Raw genomic sequence first — 13,535 nt, forward strand, 5'->3', positions numbered from 1 at the left:
AAATGATCTCTGAGGTTAGGGTTTGGGAGGCTTTCAGCACTCCTTACAGCATAACTGATTCTGTGGATCAATATTTATCATAAAACTTATGTTCTACCCTTTTAACAAAAAAAAAAAAAAAAAAAAAAAAACAATTGGGAGATCAGCTGTACAGCTTGCAATTTGCAGTTTAACTCCACAAGGTGATATGTGGCTAAAATATGCACTGTGAAAGTCTGGAGATTATAACCCAGTAGTGAAATAATCGGTCACCCTGCTCAATTTTCTAATTCAGATGTGTTTTGTAATTAAGACAGCTACTGTTGTGTTTAATTAGATGTTATCTATGGGAAAATTACTTGGGTTCTGGCTTTCCAAGCAAACTTTGTTGTACAGTCTTAGGAACAATTAAATTTTCTGTGCTTCTGCACATCAGTCACACTACGTTCTGGATTTAAGGTGATAGGGGGGCAGCGCAACAGTAATACTTCTTGAAACTGCATTTTGAAGGTTTTACTGTATCAGTTCTGTATCACTTTAAAACATAAGATGATGATGATTAACTCTTCTTATATAGGTCTGAAATCACCAGAAGAACCACTGGTGTTTTTACCACCAAAGGATGCCTTCCCTAATGACCCCCGGGTAATAAATAGGCAGAGAAGTTCTGATTATCAGTTTCCATACTCTCCATTTTCAGACACACAAAAGGGGACAGCAGAAGATGGACTTTATGCAAGACAAGTGGAGAAACTTGAAGATCAGTGTGGGCTAGCAGATCAACCTTTTACAACTAAGCATTCCATAAGTGCAATAATAGAGACTACACTATTAGAAGAATATAATCTTTTTGCAAAAAAGATTCAGGAAATTTTGCAGCAAAAGAATATCGCTTATGTTAGTGGTATGTCCACACCAGTCTTCTCAGCCCGAGAGAGGATAATGAGACTTTCTGAATACATTTGTTTACAGGCATCAGAGATTTCTGTGCAAGAATATATAGAAACACTGAGTGAAAAACTGAATGGTGTTATTTTGTCCTCTTCAAGCACTAGACGTACTCCACCAATTTATTCTAGTCCCGAATCAGCAGAAATAGTTCATAACGCTGCACTGAATCCATCACCCGAGGTGTTACCTGCTTGCAGGGACTCTGACCCAGCATTGCTATCAGAGCCATTGTGTAATAATGTAATGGAAGATCTTGAATCTAAGGAGCAGCATTCAGCAAGCTTGCCTTTAGTGAAGGAGGAAATGGATCATGTGAATGCTAAAACAGAAGATATACTGACATCTGATCAGACATCTTCCAGTGGTGATCTGATGGAGCAGCCAGAAAAGACACAGAAATCCCCAGAGAGCTTAAATATTTCAAGCCAACCAGCTCTTTCTGATTTTATAAGCCAGTTAAAACCTGAAGTATTTAACAGTTTGGTCAAAATTATTAAAGATGTACAGAAAAACACCGTGAAATTTTATATTCATGAAGAGGAAGAAAGCATTCTCTGCAAAGAAATCAAGGTAAATATGTTTCATTTCAACCTCTCTTTCATGGTAAAATAGATTGGTGTGCCTTTCAAACCAGAATGTATAAAAATGGGACTTGCAAACATAAGGTAGGCTAAAACTTCCTTCAAAAAAGTTTGCATTGTGACAATGAATGGTGAAAACAGGCTGTCCTGCCACGTTTCTTGTTTGAGGTTGTCTTACATTTAGCTTTTACATAAGTCTCTTAGTTGGAAAGCAAAACTGGCTGTAGTTTGGGTCCTTCTGAAAGTAATGCCAGAGGGATTAGGCTTACGGAAGGTTTTTTGGGAAAAAGAGGTAACAAGGGCAGATGTGTGATAGCATTTTAACAAGTACACATGAAACGTTTGTGTGGTGGTGTGTTTTTTGTTGTTTGAGGTTGTCCTATTTTTATTCCTGTGTTTAATAGTACAGGTAACTTTAGAGGCTGCTGTCCTTCTGTACTTAAGTGAGTAAGATGAAATTTGAAAGTGAAATAATAAAGCTTCTGTTTTCTTGAAAAGTCATGCAGTTAATAGTCTGCCACTTGTCCATTTATGTGCTATTCTGTAAGAATGACTGACTTGCTAAAATAGCCTGTTTCCGTATTGCCACATCGTTCTGGTATTGGAAAGAAAAAAAAAAAAGGCAGTTCCACGTTCTGAGATTTATTTGAATGGAAAACTTACTTAAACATGGTCATGTTCTGGGGATTGTTTTGGCCTAACTACCTTTTTGCTTTTTCTTTACCATCTTTTGTTTCTGTGGTGTTAGGAATATCTTACAAAGTTAGGTAATACAGAGTGCCATCCAGAACAGTTCCTTAAAAGAAGAGCTGATTTAGATAAACTGTTGATAATTATTCAAAACGAAGACATCGCCAACCTCATCCATAAGGTACTTCACATAAGTAAATGCATACTACAGAAAGCTACTGTTAAAGCATAGTGAGAAGAGATCATTTCAATTAAGGTTACTCTTGTAATATTTAAATGACGACCTGGGTTTACTGCCTCCTGAAGAAATAAAAATGGCTGTGGTAATACCTAGGGTTGTTGCATCATACACCTCTAATAACTTCTACCTGCACGTACTTGCTAATGTATACTTAGTAGTTGTAAAGCTCTGTTGAGGCCTGAGTAGTTCTGCTTTTAGTTCTGTGATGCTCTAACAGCAAGCAAAGGCAGCTGTCAGATTACCTTAGGTGTTCCTAACAGCTATGGCTTATGAGCCTGTAGTGGACAGAAAATAAAATCATTCTAAGTACTCAGCTTCCTCTGTCTCACTCCTGTAACGGTTTTGAGAGCACGCTTCCCAAAGCAAGAGAAAAAAGTAGTTGTTTTACATTGTGTTTTCAAGTTTGATTTTCGGTATTAATAGGTAGGTGAAAGAAGTTCTGTAGCTCCTTTTTTAACTGTGATCTTTTATTTTCCCTCATATACCTCTCTGATTTTTAAACAGATACCTGGCTTAGTAACTTTGAAAAGGCTTTCTTGTGTCAGCTTTGCGGGTGTCGATAGTTTGGATGATGTGAAAAATCACACTTACAATGAACTCTTTGTGTCTGGTGGTTTTGTTGTGTCAGATGAATCTGTCCTTAATCCAGAGAGCATCACAATAGGTAAGTGTGATGCTTTCTGAAGTTTTTTCTGAAGTTTTAAAACAGTCAAAAAAGCCTAACATTTTAGCAGTGATGGATCAAGTCTCCTAATTTACAGAGATTTTTTTTTTTGGAGAACTTCAGCTTCAGTGGCCTGTCTGGAGAATGTGAACATGGATATCTTGTCTTTAAATTTGTCTTCTGTACACATAACTACACAATATAAGCTTTTATTCCTTACTTCTCGATCTACAAAAAATGTAGTAAAGAATACTTGAAAAACTACATTCTTTCATTTTTGCTCTATTTGAAATTGAATAGTTATCTAAGTTACCAGTTCTCAGAGATATTTTAGCAAGGCAGATCATGCTGACTAAATACCACTGTTAGGTATCTGTGTTTTATCTATTCCATAGTTTACCTTTACTTTAAAAAACAAAACAACACAAAACCCCCTTGGTTTTGGAGTATCGTTGTTGGCTAATTTGCTAGGAACTAAATAAACATAAAGTACTAGCTAGGGTAAAGTTGCTTAAGTACTTCGAAAACTGGAAAAAAAACAAAACAAAACAAACAAACACTTGTATGTATATATTGAAGCATTGTTTTTAGTTTGCATACCACAAAATTTAACTTCTGTTCGATATCTCCAAAACAGATAAACTAAAACAGTTCTTAAAATTTTTGGAGGATCTCAATACACCCGATGGGAAATGGCAGTGTAAAGTCCACTGCAAAATACAAAAAAAACTTAAAGAGCTGGGGAGGTAAGCAGTCATCATTTATATACCAGTTGTTACCATGCTTCAGCTTTAAGTTATGTTCTCAAAAACTCAATTAAGTACAACTTAGTGTTATGTTCATTTTTTGACTTAATATTTTAGACTGACCTTAAATGTCTTTCTAATAGTGTTTTTTGTTGGTGGTGTTTTTTTTTTGTTGTTTTTTGTTTTTTTTTTCCCCATCACAGACTGAATACTAATGCCTTGAGTCTGCTGACCCTTCTGAATACCTACCAAAAGAAGCACTTGGTTGAAATTCTGTCCTACCACCACTGTGATTCTCAAACTCGAAATGCACCGGAATTAGACTGTCTTATCAGGCTTCAGGCTCAAAACATACAACAGAGGCATGTTGTCTTCTTAACAGGTAAAACCAAAATATAAGATTACCTCTCTTTCTCTTTTGATAACAGGTGCTGTATCTTAATACAAAATCTCCTTTTATGTATTTAGAAAAGAATCTCAAAACACTTTCAAATTATGCTGAAAATGGAATAGTGGTTGCTACTGTTGATGACTTTATGCAAAATTTTAAAAGTCTTGTTGGGTATCACAACAATGTTATTGAAGAAAACAGTCTGTCTCCCTCTGATGCTCAGAAAAGACAATCAGGTAATATATTACACATGTATATTTTTTTTCAGCTAATTAGACGTGGGGTGGAGGTTCTTGAAATAGTGTCTCTTTACTCTTCATGTAAATGAATGCTACAGATGGCAAGGAAAACCCAACTCTCAAGCTACTTTATTTTAAGTGATGGGGAAAAAGCAGCTGGGATGGAGCACCAAGAAGATGTTAAATACAGAATTATAGGCTGACATGGTATCCAAGAAAGCAGATGTATGCTAAAAAAGTATAACCATCTGTTTCCAGGAAAAGTATAAACATAAGAATAGCTTTTAGAAATTGTAAACAAAGGATTAAGATGTCAGTAATTGTACTCCTTTAATTGTCTGATCAAATACTGACCTACTGTATAACTTTAGATGCTGTTTTGACATTAACCCCTTTGGAGCTGGGAGTTGGGATTTCCCAACACTAAACATGAACACAATGCGCAGAAGCTTTTAGCATCGGAGTAACTGGACATTCACACAGAGGGTTAAGTGTGTATGTTGAGTAAGTGAACAAGAGTGGCAGAAGACCAAGACTTAAGTGATAATGGACTTACAGACCTGAAGCATAACACTCTGTGAGTAGTGTATAGCTTTTCTAACAAAAGTTTGTATTTCAATAGAATAGGACTTTTTTTTTTTTTTTTAATGTAGTTCTTGTAGAAAACGATGAAAAAGATGAGGAGGACATGTCTCTGGATTCAGAGGATGAAGCATCACAAATAGAAATCTGCAATGATGCCTCTGAGTATGATACATGTCGCTTGGAAGCTTTGCAGACAGAAGCCAAGGGCTCACATGGAGTAGATACAAAAGAAAGTTATGTATCAGCTACAGAGTTACCTCCTGAAGCACAAATTGGTATGATGGAAAAGACTTCTAAAATTGACTTGGAAGAGATACAGCCAATTACTCCAGTTTCTACAACATGTTCTGCTGAAGGAGAAAAACAGAACTCAGTTGAACAAGCTCCTTTTAATAACTTCCAAGTTTACAGCAGACAATTAAACATGTCCCATCAATTCAGTCACTTTAATGTACTCACTCATCAGACTTTTCTGGGAACAACATACCCGATTTCTGCAAATCAAAACCAAGAAGGGGGCAGTTATTTTCTACCTGCTTACAGTCAGAGCATGGATAGAGAAAAGTCATCATCGCCTGGTGGCTGGGATATAAATTGTGATTCTTCCAGGCCATATTCAAAACAGAAATAAACTCGTAAGTCTTTTTATAAGTTGCTGTGGACGTTTTCTGTTTCTAGAATGGTGGATTAACAATTTATATTTTATTCTGGAACAAAATGTTTCTTGTCCTTTATCTCAAATGTTTTCTTGTCTTATTTAAACCATGATAGCCTGTACCTGTTGGAAGCATCTGAAAATTGAAATAAATATATATATTTTTTAACATTTATTGTACTTGAATTATCTTGTTTGTTGGCACTTTTAAGTTTCTACATTTGTATTTGACCTGTACATAGGCTTCAGTTTGAAGTCTGTTTTAATGTAAAATTGAATGTTTGCCTAAAATATGTGAAACGGCACGTTTTTTTTTTAACTGTAAGAGTTATCCAAATCACTTTTCTTTACATAAATATCAAAACTTTGTATTTATTTGACACAATTTTGTACAAATGTTTTTACATAGCTCTAAAGCAGTGTAGTTATTTTAATGACTGGATTTTGGCAAAATACCTCAATTACATTAATGGTGCATTTCCATTACAAGATAAAATAAAACTCTTAATGCACAAGGGACTTGCTAACACATTGCATTGTCTGTGGTTTTTACACTGTTTTTGAAGTACACAAAAAAGTACCCAAATTTTATTTCATAACTAGCAATTATCTTTGTCTAATTTTGATGCTGCATGCTTATTAAAACATCAGAGTGATCTTACAACTTTTATTTCCCATTGTAGTATTAGAGTAACGAGAAGGACAAAGCTAGTCTTAATGACGGTGGCAGTTCAGCTTAGCACTAGAAAATCCTCACTTGTCTCACTCCTCTCCTACTTCAGCATAGTGATCACTGCTTTCTACTTTTTTAAACTAGTATTGTCATAAACATGGAGTTCTGTCTGTTTCTCAATGCTGTCCTTTTTAGTTTCCCATGTGCTAAGTTAACCTTGCATTTTCTATAGCAATTCCCTGACTTTTATATTTACTGTTCTTGTTTTCAAGTTGTCCAAAGTCTTTTTTTCTTGCTGTTTGTAATTTGGTATTAGTGCTTTTATATAGGATGTGTGGTTTGGTACTGGATTATTAATGTTTGAAACTACATAACTGTAACCTCACAAAGTTAGCTGCGACAATTACAATTGGTTAATAATGGTAGATTAACAAGGAAAAGTGTCCTTTTTTTTTTTTTGGAAGTTGACTATCTTCCATTCTATTAATTGTTTGATTCACTTATTTAAATTAGGAACAAACCATGACCAAAGTAGTTTAGCAGTTACCTCACCAGGCAAGTAATCTATCAAAAAAACCCTCCCTTGTACCAATAAACTGTTAATGAATTCTGTGGGAAAACTTTTCTACCAAGTATAATGTCAACTGTAGATTCTCACCTATTACATGACTTGGCATACAAAGGGAGAGGAAGGAAAGAGCGCACATTTATTCTTTAAATGCATTTGCTCTTATTCTGGCTGGAAGCATTGAATGCTGACCTTACTTATAAGTTGACTTTCTTAAACTGAATTCTGTTATTTTGGACCCAGCCATTACAATATGAAGTGCTGCTATCTTGTTTTAATGGGGGGTATGTGTGCATGTTACAGTCAGCATTGCTGTGGTGTTAAAATCTGAGATGAAGTTAATAGACAAATAATTTGTCTAAGCCTAAAACCTGTCTGAGTAAGTACAAGCAGTTTTATGTAGTTAAAAATACCTACCCACTCCCAAAGCCATTCAGAATGATTCTTTAATCTTTTTATTTCTCAAAAAATGCATAAACCTAGTTCCATACACATCCATTTTTGTACAGTGTCTTGGTGGTTTATATTAAATGGACGTGTCTTCATGTAGTATGAGGACCATTCTAAACAACATCATTAGTTTAATGTTTCTTCAATCTGAAAAGCAACGTAACCCTGTAATCCTATCAAAATTTGCATAATAAAGTGGTTCACAATTACTTACATTAGCAACGTGCTCTGCCTTTACATTTTTAAGAACTCAATACAGTTACATGTACCTTTCAAAAGGGTGAAATAAAATTATCTTCCTGAGTTATGGTGGGAATTAGTCCAGACTCCAACTCCTTTTGCTTCTGTAGGAGGCCCTGAAACGAATGGAATATAAACGTGAATGCTCTGCCTGCCTTAAGCAGCCTGAACTAATAAATGTGCCAGTGAGGTGCAATGCTTTTAAAATACACAACTTAAAGTAGTACAACATAACACATTCATAAGGGAGGGAACTGAGGCTTTCCTGATTCGTACAAAAGACTTGTGACTGAAATGGTAGCCCATCCTAATGTTTCCAGGGATGCCTATGCAGCAGAGACATGGCATTTTCATTGTATTAATGTACTGTTTTGTGTGCCATCACTACATTTGTAGTATTCTAGCATGTTCTTTTATGAAGCCAAACCCCAAAACTTGATGGGTACCAGCTTGTAGTATTAGCATTAATTAGTCTCTAAGACAAAGGAGAGTGTTCCCTTTTGACCCACAACAGTGACAGAAGTATGAGGATGTGCATGCATATTTATGCTCAAATGTAAAAGGTTCCTGCTCCATTACTAGAAAATGGAGAAACCCTTTAACAAAAACCCTTAGGATTGTATCCTTGGCTCTGTGCTTAAGTAATACATGACAGCTGTGTCAGGTACATTCATGAATTTGAAATAATAGTCTTTTTACTGCGATCAACAGGATCATATGCATAGCTGCATAATACCCCTTGCTTGCTATCTGTTTTAGCTCTATCTGAAGTATGGTACCAAGATAGTATTAAGAGAAAAGCTGCAATAGTAACAAGGTATGAGTGCAAGACTTTTTTTCAAAGATAAGGGTTGTGGGCTGATGTTACAACTCAGTATGAACCTAATGCAAGCCAGTGTGTACCTCAACAACTGGTCATCCTAGTGGCACAGAAGGGGAGACAGATCACACAGAATGGGCTTAAGTTAGCATAGAAGCCTGTTAGACTTCACTTTGCATTATTTCAAAAGCAGCAGCTGCCTTCTTTCAATTACTTGATAACTGACTTTTTTTAAACTAATCAACAGCAGTAACTACTATTTATGTTAATGGGTCAGTGGACTTGTTTAGTCCCTTTGCAATAATTACACTTATTATAGTGTGTTAGTGCAATTAGTAGCAAGTTACAAAACAAAAGCAATAAATTTTGCCTTAAAATGGCCTGAGCTGAAGGAAAAAAAAAAAAAAAAATTGATCACTCAAAAAAAAAAAAAGGCTATTTAAGGCATTGTAAATGAAATAAAAGGGCCTTAGAGGACAGTAAGGTGAAATAAATACAGAGGGACAAGTAACAAGGTCTTGCCTTCTTGCTTTGCCTGTCCTTAGACAGCCTGCTGGTAGCCAGCAAGCTCAGGTAAAGCTCAGGTAGTTATAGGCTACAACCTGCAGGTGAGTGTTTTTATTGTGTTTTTATTGCCCTAGTAAGATAAGATGCTCTGGTATGTACTGACTGGAACTGTGTTGTTGTGTCTTTTAAAAAAGAGAATGTAGTGTTGACTCTTCTTTTTCACAAATACTTAGTCCACTTTGCTGATTGAAGAAACTCAGGCTTATTGCACTGACTACTTTGATTTAAGCAAGAAAACTAAAGTCTGCTGATAATTCTTATTACTGCCATCACCTGAAATACAGGAGACTTCACTGAGCAACTAAGACAAAGGGAGACTTGCTAAGTTGTAACAAATGCAATTACAGACTCACCCTCTCCTGGGCAAACGAGGGCCCTCATGGCCCTTCATTTTTCACTGGTGTATCCAGGGCCCAGTGAGTTCAGCTACACTGTTACTGAAACAGCCTGATCATATTTTTCTATATACTCTATATGGGTTTTAAAGGCTAAAGACTGGCCAAATATGTTGTAAATATAGATATATACATGCATATATATATGTATGCTGAACTATTAATTGGATATATATATATATAAAATGGTATATATTATCATTTAAAAAACCAAGACTAGATTATCTCCTGAAATAGAAAAACTAAACTCTGCTCTTTGTCTTATTTATATTTCATACAAAATATTGCACTATTCAGTCTTTCTCAATGAAATAACCAATGCAAAACAGATAGAGCACCTCAGTTCAACAGGTAATGTCCTAAATGCATTCTGTGGCTGCTAGGGTATTTTAAAAAGAACTTCAAAAACTTGAAGTTAACTCTTTTTGAGAGCCAGTCTTCACTGAAAGACTACCCTTAATGTTACTTTTTAGAGACTGTTAGGGCCTGAACACTCACTGTGCAGCAAAAATGTTCCCAAGCTTGTGTCTCCTACATTTGCCAACACTGTTATTACCACTTTAAGCCTTGTTAAATATTAATGGCTTTTGTTCACCTCAGCAAGCACAAAGTTCAAGTTGTGCTTTGAAGACGCTGGCTTCATTCTTAACTGGCAAATGAAGCCTGAATACAAAATACTTGGAAGTTGTGGATATTTAACAAAAATATTAACAGGCATTGGGAAAGACCCATTCTAGTCATGAAGAAAGGCATCTATCTAGGCACATCTACCTGGAAGTCATGAGAAACTGACAATTTCACAGTGTTCTTGTGTCACATCTTTTCTAAAATTACAGGTTAAGTATGCCATGGCTGACCTCTCATTCATGCAAGGGATTTACTTGCTACTGAAGCACTAGGTACGCATGTGTGTTTCTCTAAAGCAGACCAGGAGCTAACTAATAGTACTCCATTGTACTTCAGTCTGTCAGTTTCCTTCTTTCATTTGGATCATTTACACAATTTTCTCCTTTAATCTAAAGAAAAATGAATTTTTACATACTTTATTACATGCTTTTTACATACTTTATTATATGTTTTCTTATTTATTTACTTTTTAGCTAAATGTAACTATTCTAAAAGTACTTTATCTAATAATAAAGTCACTAATATCACTATGGAGTCATTCAAAAAAAAAAAGGATGATAACAATACACACATATCTTTAACAGTCCTCAAGGAAGAATTGTAAACCTAAAGGAAAATTTTCTTTTTTTTTTGTCTTGCAGTCCTCTATCAGGCCATTTAGAAGCATGAAAGAAAATTGTTCCTGTGATTGTCCAGGCCTGCGGTTTGAACCTACTGTGGACCACAGTTCATTGCTAGCAGGTGGAGTATCAAATTCACTCATGTTTTAATAACTTAAAGCTTGACAGTATCTTTTTTTGGTAGTCTGACTCCAAACAGAAAAATATGTATCTTCACAGTTACCAGTTATAACTTTTGTGGTTCTTTAATTTACTGCAATGTGTGCATCCTTAAAGACAGTCTTGCCTTGTTTAAAATCCCTTGGGCAATTCTGAAGACCTAGTTGTTACCAGCAACTTACTACAAATTGAACAATGTATACAAAAATAGTCAGGCTTTTGCCTCTGGTAGCTCGTGTGTGTGTTATTCCACCAACTTACATTTTCTTTTCACTCACAACACCTGGCTGATTGACAAATCCTGAATTTTACACATTAGCAAAAGAATAGCTATCTTGGAAAGATTTTGTAAGGATTTTCACACATCACATTTACAGATTGGAATATTTTTCCAGGCCTTGATACTTGATTACCACCCCTCTAATTTTCTGTGCCATCTACATAGCTCTGGCATGACTGGCTTACCAGTCATGTAACAAAGGTTTGGGTGTTCTGTTAAAATACTGTTCTTTTTTCCCCTTGATATTGAAACATTCTTACTATTGATATAGGATTACTGTATCAATACCTGGACAGTAATAAAGTCATTTCTCTTGTTTTCTAGTTTTCTCAGGTATTCCACCTTATCATAGTAAATCTAAGGACTTCGTAGTTCGTAGTCCTTAAGAAGAGTCCGAGGATGGAAATAATGCATTTACGAAAGCAAAATTAATGAGGAAAGGTAGAGGTTGAGGCCCAAAAAAAATGAATTAAAGACTAACACTTATGACTATGTAATAGTTTGCAATGTTCATTTTGACTTCGGTATGTAGACATACATGTTTACCCAGTGACTTTTTGCTTACCTGGCGTAATTCTGACAGTCCCTTGAGAATCGCTTGTTGTCTCTCTCTGATTTTAACTACATCAGGATTTAGAAGAGGATCTCTCGTGTGATCAGAGCTAAAAGTCTGTCGTGGCGTTTGGTAAGAATCTAAAAATAAATACATACAAATCAGTTAACAATACTCCTATAAATTTTGTTCTAATTTTGTAGTAGATTTTCACAGCTTGAGAAAATCAGGTTTTGGTTGCTATTAGATTGTGATCACTTCAAATCAAATACAACTTAGGTTCCTAAGACCAAAACCTGTATGTAATAATGCCAGAGAAGTGCAATTGTCATTCAGCGAAGATAAAACAAACAAACAAACAGAAAAGGACAGATAAAAGAATTGATTTTTTTTTTTTTTTTTTTTAATACAGAGTATGAATTTGGTTACACAGGCTTTCTGTACAGTGCTCTGACAAACATGGGTTACAGTAGAATTCAGTAAAAACAGATACCAAATTGAACAAAATGTAGCACTTTGAACTAAATCACTGCAACATCTTTTCTACATGAATCAGATCATAATACATTTCAGTACCATTAAACTGTTGATATTGTGGGTCATCTGTTGAAGGTCTAGTCACTGGTACTTCTGGATCAAGATAATACACTTCATTTGTTCGAACATATGGAATAAACTGTGAAGACGGAGGTCTTCCAGCTTCTGTAACTAGGGGAGGGGAGCTCCTCTGCTGTGCATCTGTCTTGATATTTTTCTGTCTTCTACTATTGTTGTTGTGCACCAGGAAATTAGAAGTATGTGTCTGTTTTTGTTGTACTTGGTGTAACCTGTTCTTAACTGCTGGAACAGGTGGTGAGTCGGACCTGTATGAAACAATTTCAGTTAACATATAAAAAACACAAAAGTAACATGATTAATTTTTTTAAATAGTAGAGACAAAAACGCTCAGAGGACTGCACTTTTGCTCCATTACTCTGCCTTTATACCAGCTATTTATTATTTACGACTAGCTTGTTTTGTCTTCTCTTGTGTATTTTTAATAGCAGAAAACTAGATGCATATAAATTATTTAAAACAGTTAAAAATCAGGAAAGAAAAGCACGCAGATTTTACTATTTATGTATTTATACTTTGCATTAATGCAGAGTATTGACATACCTTTCTTCATTCAAATTATTCTTATGTAATTGTTCTTCCTAGGAGAAAACCAAGAAAGTCAAAAGTAAAATAAAAATCTCCATATTTTTATATTAAACACTTTTATTTCTCAAATCAAGTTTGTTCTGAAATTCCAAAAGAACTAGATGATCTGAGTTCAGGAGAAGGGTATTATCAAAGACTTATATTAAGGAAAATTGGAGTATCTATGAATTCTAATTAATCTGACGCTAATTAAACTACTTCTAGAAGGACTTATTCCAATTTTCTATGATAACTTCAAGAGCAATAAAATATACTACATATACATTTTCTTGGAAAGCTTATAAACCTGAAAGGTTTAGCCCAAGGCAATGATTATTAAAGGAAAGGTCCTATTGTTATATACATTCAGTAGAAGTTTTCTAATTAAATTAAAACATATTAACATATCCCATTCTTCTTATGGTATCACACACAGCTTAATTATCTTAAAAATCTGCTTAGCCCTTTTTTTCAGGAAAAGAATTTTTGAAAATTTAGCTTTCAATAACGTACATGCAAAACGTATTTATCATTAATCATAAGATTTACTATTAATCTGATAAAATACAGCAAACTGGGTTTAACAGATGAATAAATCTTCAAAGGTACCTGTGTGAACAACTATCTAGCTATGTAATTCCACAAACTAAAATATGTGTATGCAGCCATAATAAGCAAA

The 13,535-nt window shown here is 34.9% G+C and overlaps 2 protein-coding genes across 19 annotated transcripts in view; one reads left to right on the plus strand and one right to left on the minus strand.

Annotated features, from left to right (window-relative positions):
- The window catches only part of TASOR (transcription activation suppressor), a 35,143-nt gene extending 24,242 nt beyond the window's left edge, over window positions 1-10,901 (plus strand). For 2 of the 7 annotated variants that reach the window (XM_035338155.1, XM_035338152.1), the window contains exons 17-23: window positions 557-1,500; window positions 2,260-2,382; window positions 2,947-3,106; window positions 3,744-3,852; window positions 4,056-4,234; window positions 4,321-4,479; window positions 5,136-6,170. In XM_035338155.1, coding sequence (XP_035194046.1) covers window positions 557-1,500; window positions 2,260-2,382; window positions 2,947-3,106; window positions 3,744-3,852; window positions 4,056-4,234; window positions 4,321-4,479; window positions 5,136-5,698 — 2,237 coding nt within the window. In that variant the 3' untranslated portion in view covers window positions 5,699-6,170. Of the gene's footprint in view, window positions 1-556; window positions 1,501-2,259; window positions 2,383-2,946; window positions 3,107-3,743; window positions 3,853-4,055; window positions 4,235-4,320; window positions 4,480-4,853; window positions 6,171-10,703 lie in introns of those variants that run through there. The other 5 variants (XM_035338157.1, XM_035338153.1, XM_035338156.1 and 2 more) reach the window with 5 other exon arrangements.
- Window positions 1-13,535, minus strand: part of CCDC66 (coiled-coil domain containing 66) — a 41,482-nt gene that overhangs the window by 9,957 nt on the left and 17,990 nt on the right. For 8 of the 12 annotated variants that reach the window (XM_035338189.1, XM_035338188.1, XM_035338194.1 and 5 more), the window contains 4 exons: window positions 12,833-12,870; window positions 12,251-12,537; window positions 11,687-11,814; window positions 7,686-7,769 (listed from right to left, as the gene is read on the minus strand). In XM_035338189.1, coding sequence (XP_035194080.1) covers window positions 7,686-7,769; window positions 11,687-11,814; window positions 12,251-12,537; window positions 12,833-12,870 — 537 coding nt within the window. Of the gene's footprint in view, window positions 1-7,391; window positions 7,770-11,686; window positions 11,815-12,250; window positions 12,538-12,832; window positions 12,871-13,535 lie in introns of those variants that run through there. The other 4 variants (XM_035338195.1, XM_035338190.1, XM_035338186.1 and 1 more) reach the window with 2 other exon arrangements.

Source organism: Oxyura jamaicensis, chromosome 12, assembly GCF_011077185.1.
Source record: "Oxyura jamaicensis isolate SHBP4307 breed ruddy duck chromosome 12, BPBGC_Ojam_1.0, whole genome shotgun sequence".
NCBI lineage: Eukaryota > Metazoa > Chordata > Aves > Anseriformes > Anatidae > Oxyura > Oxyura jamaicensis.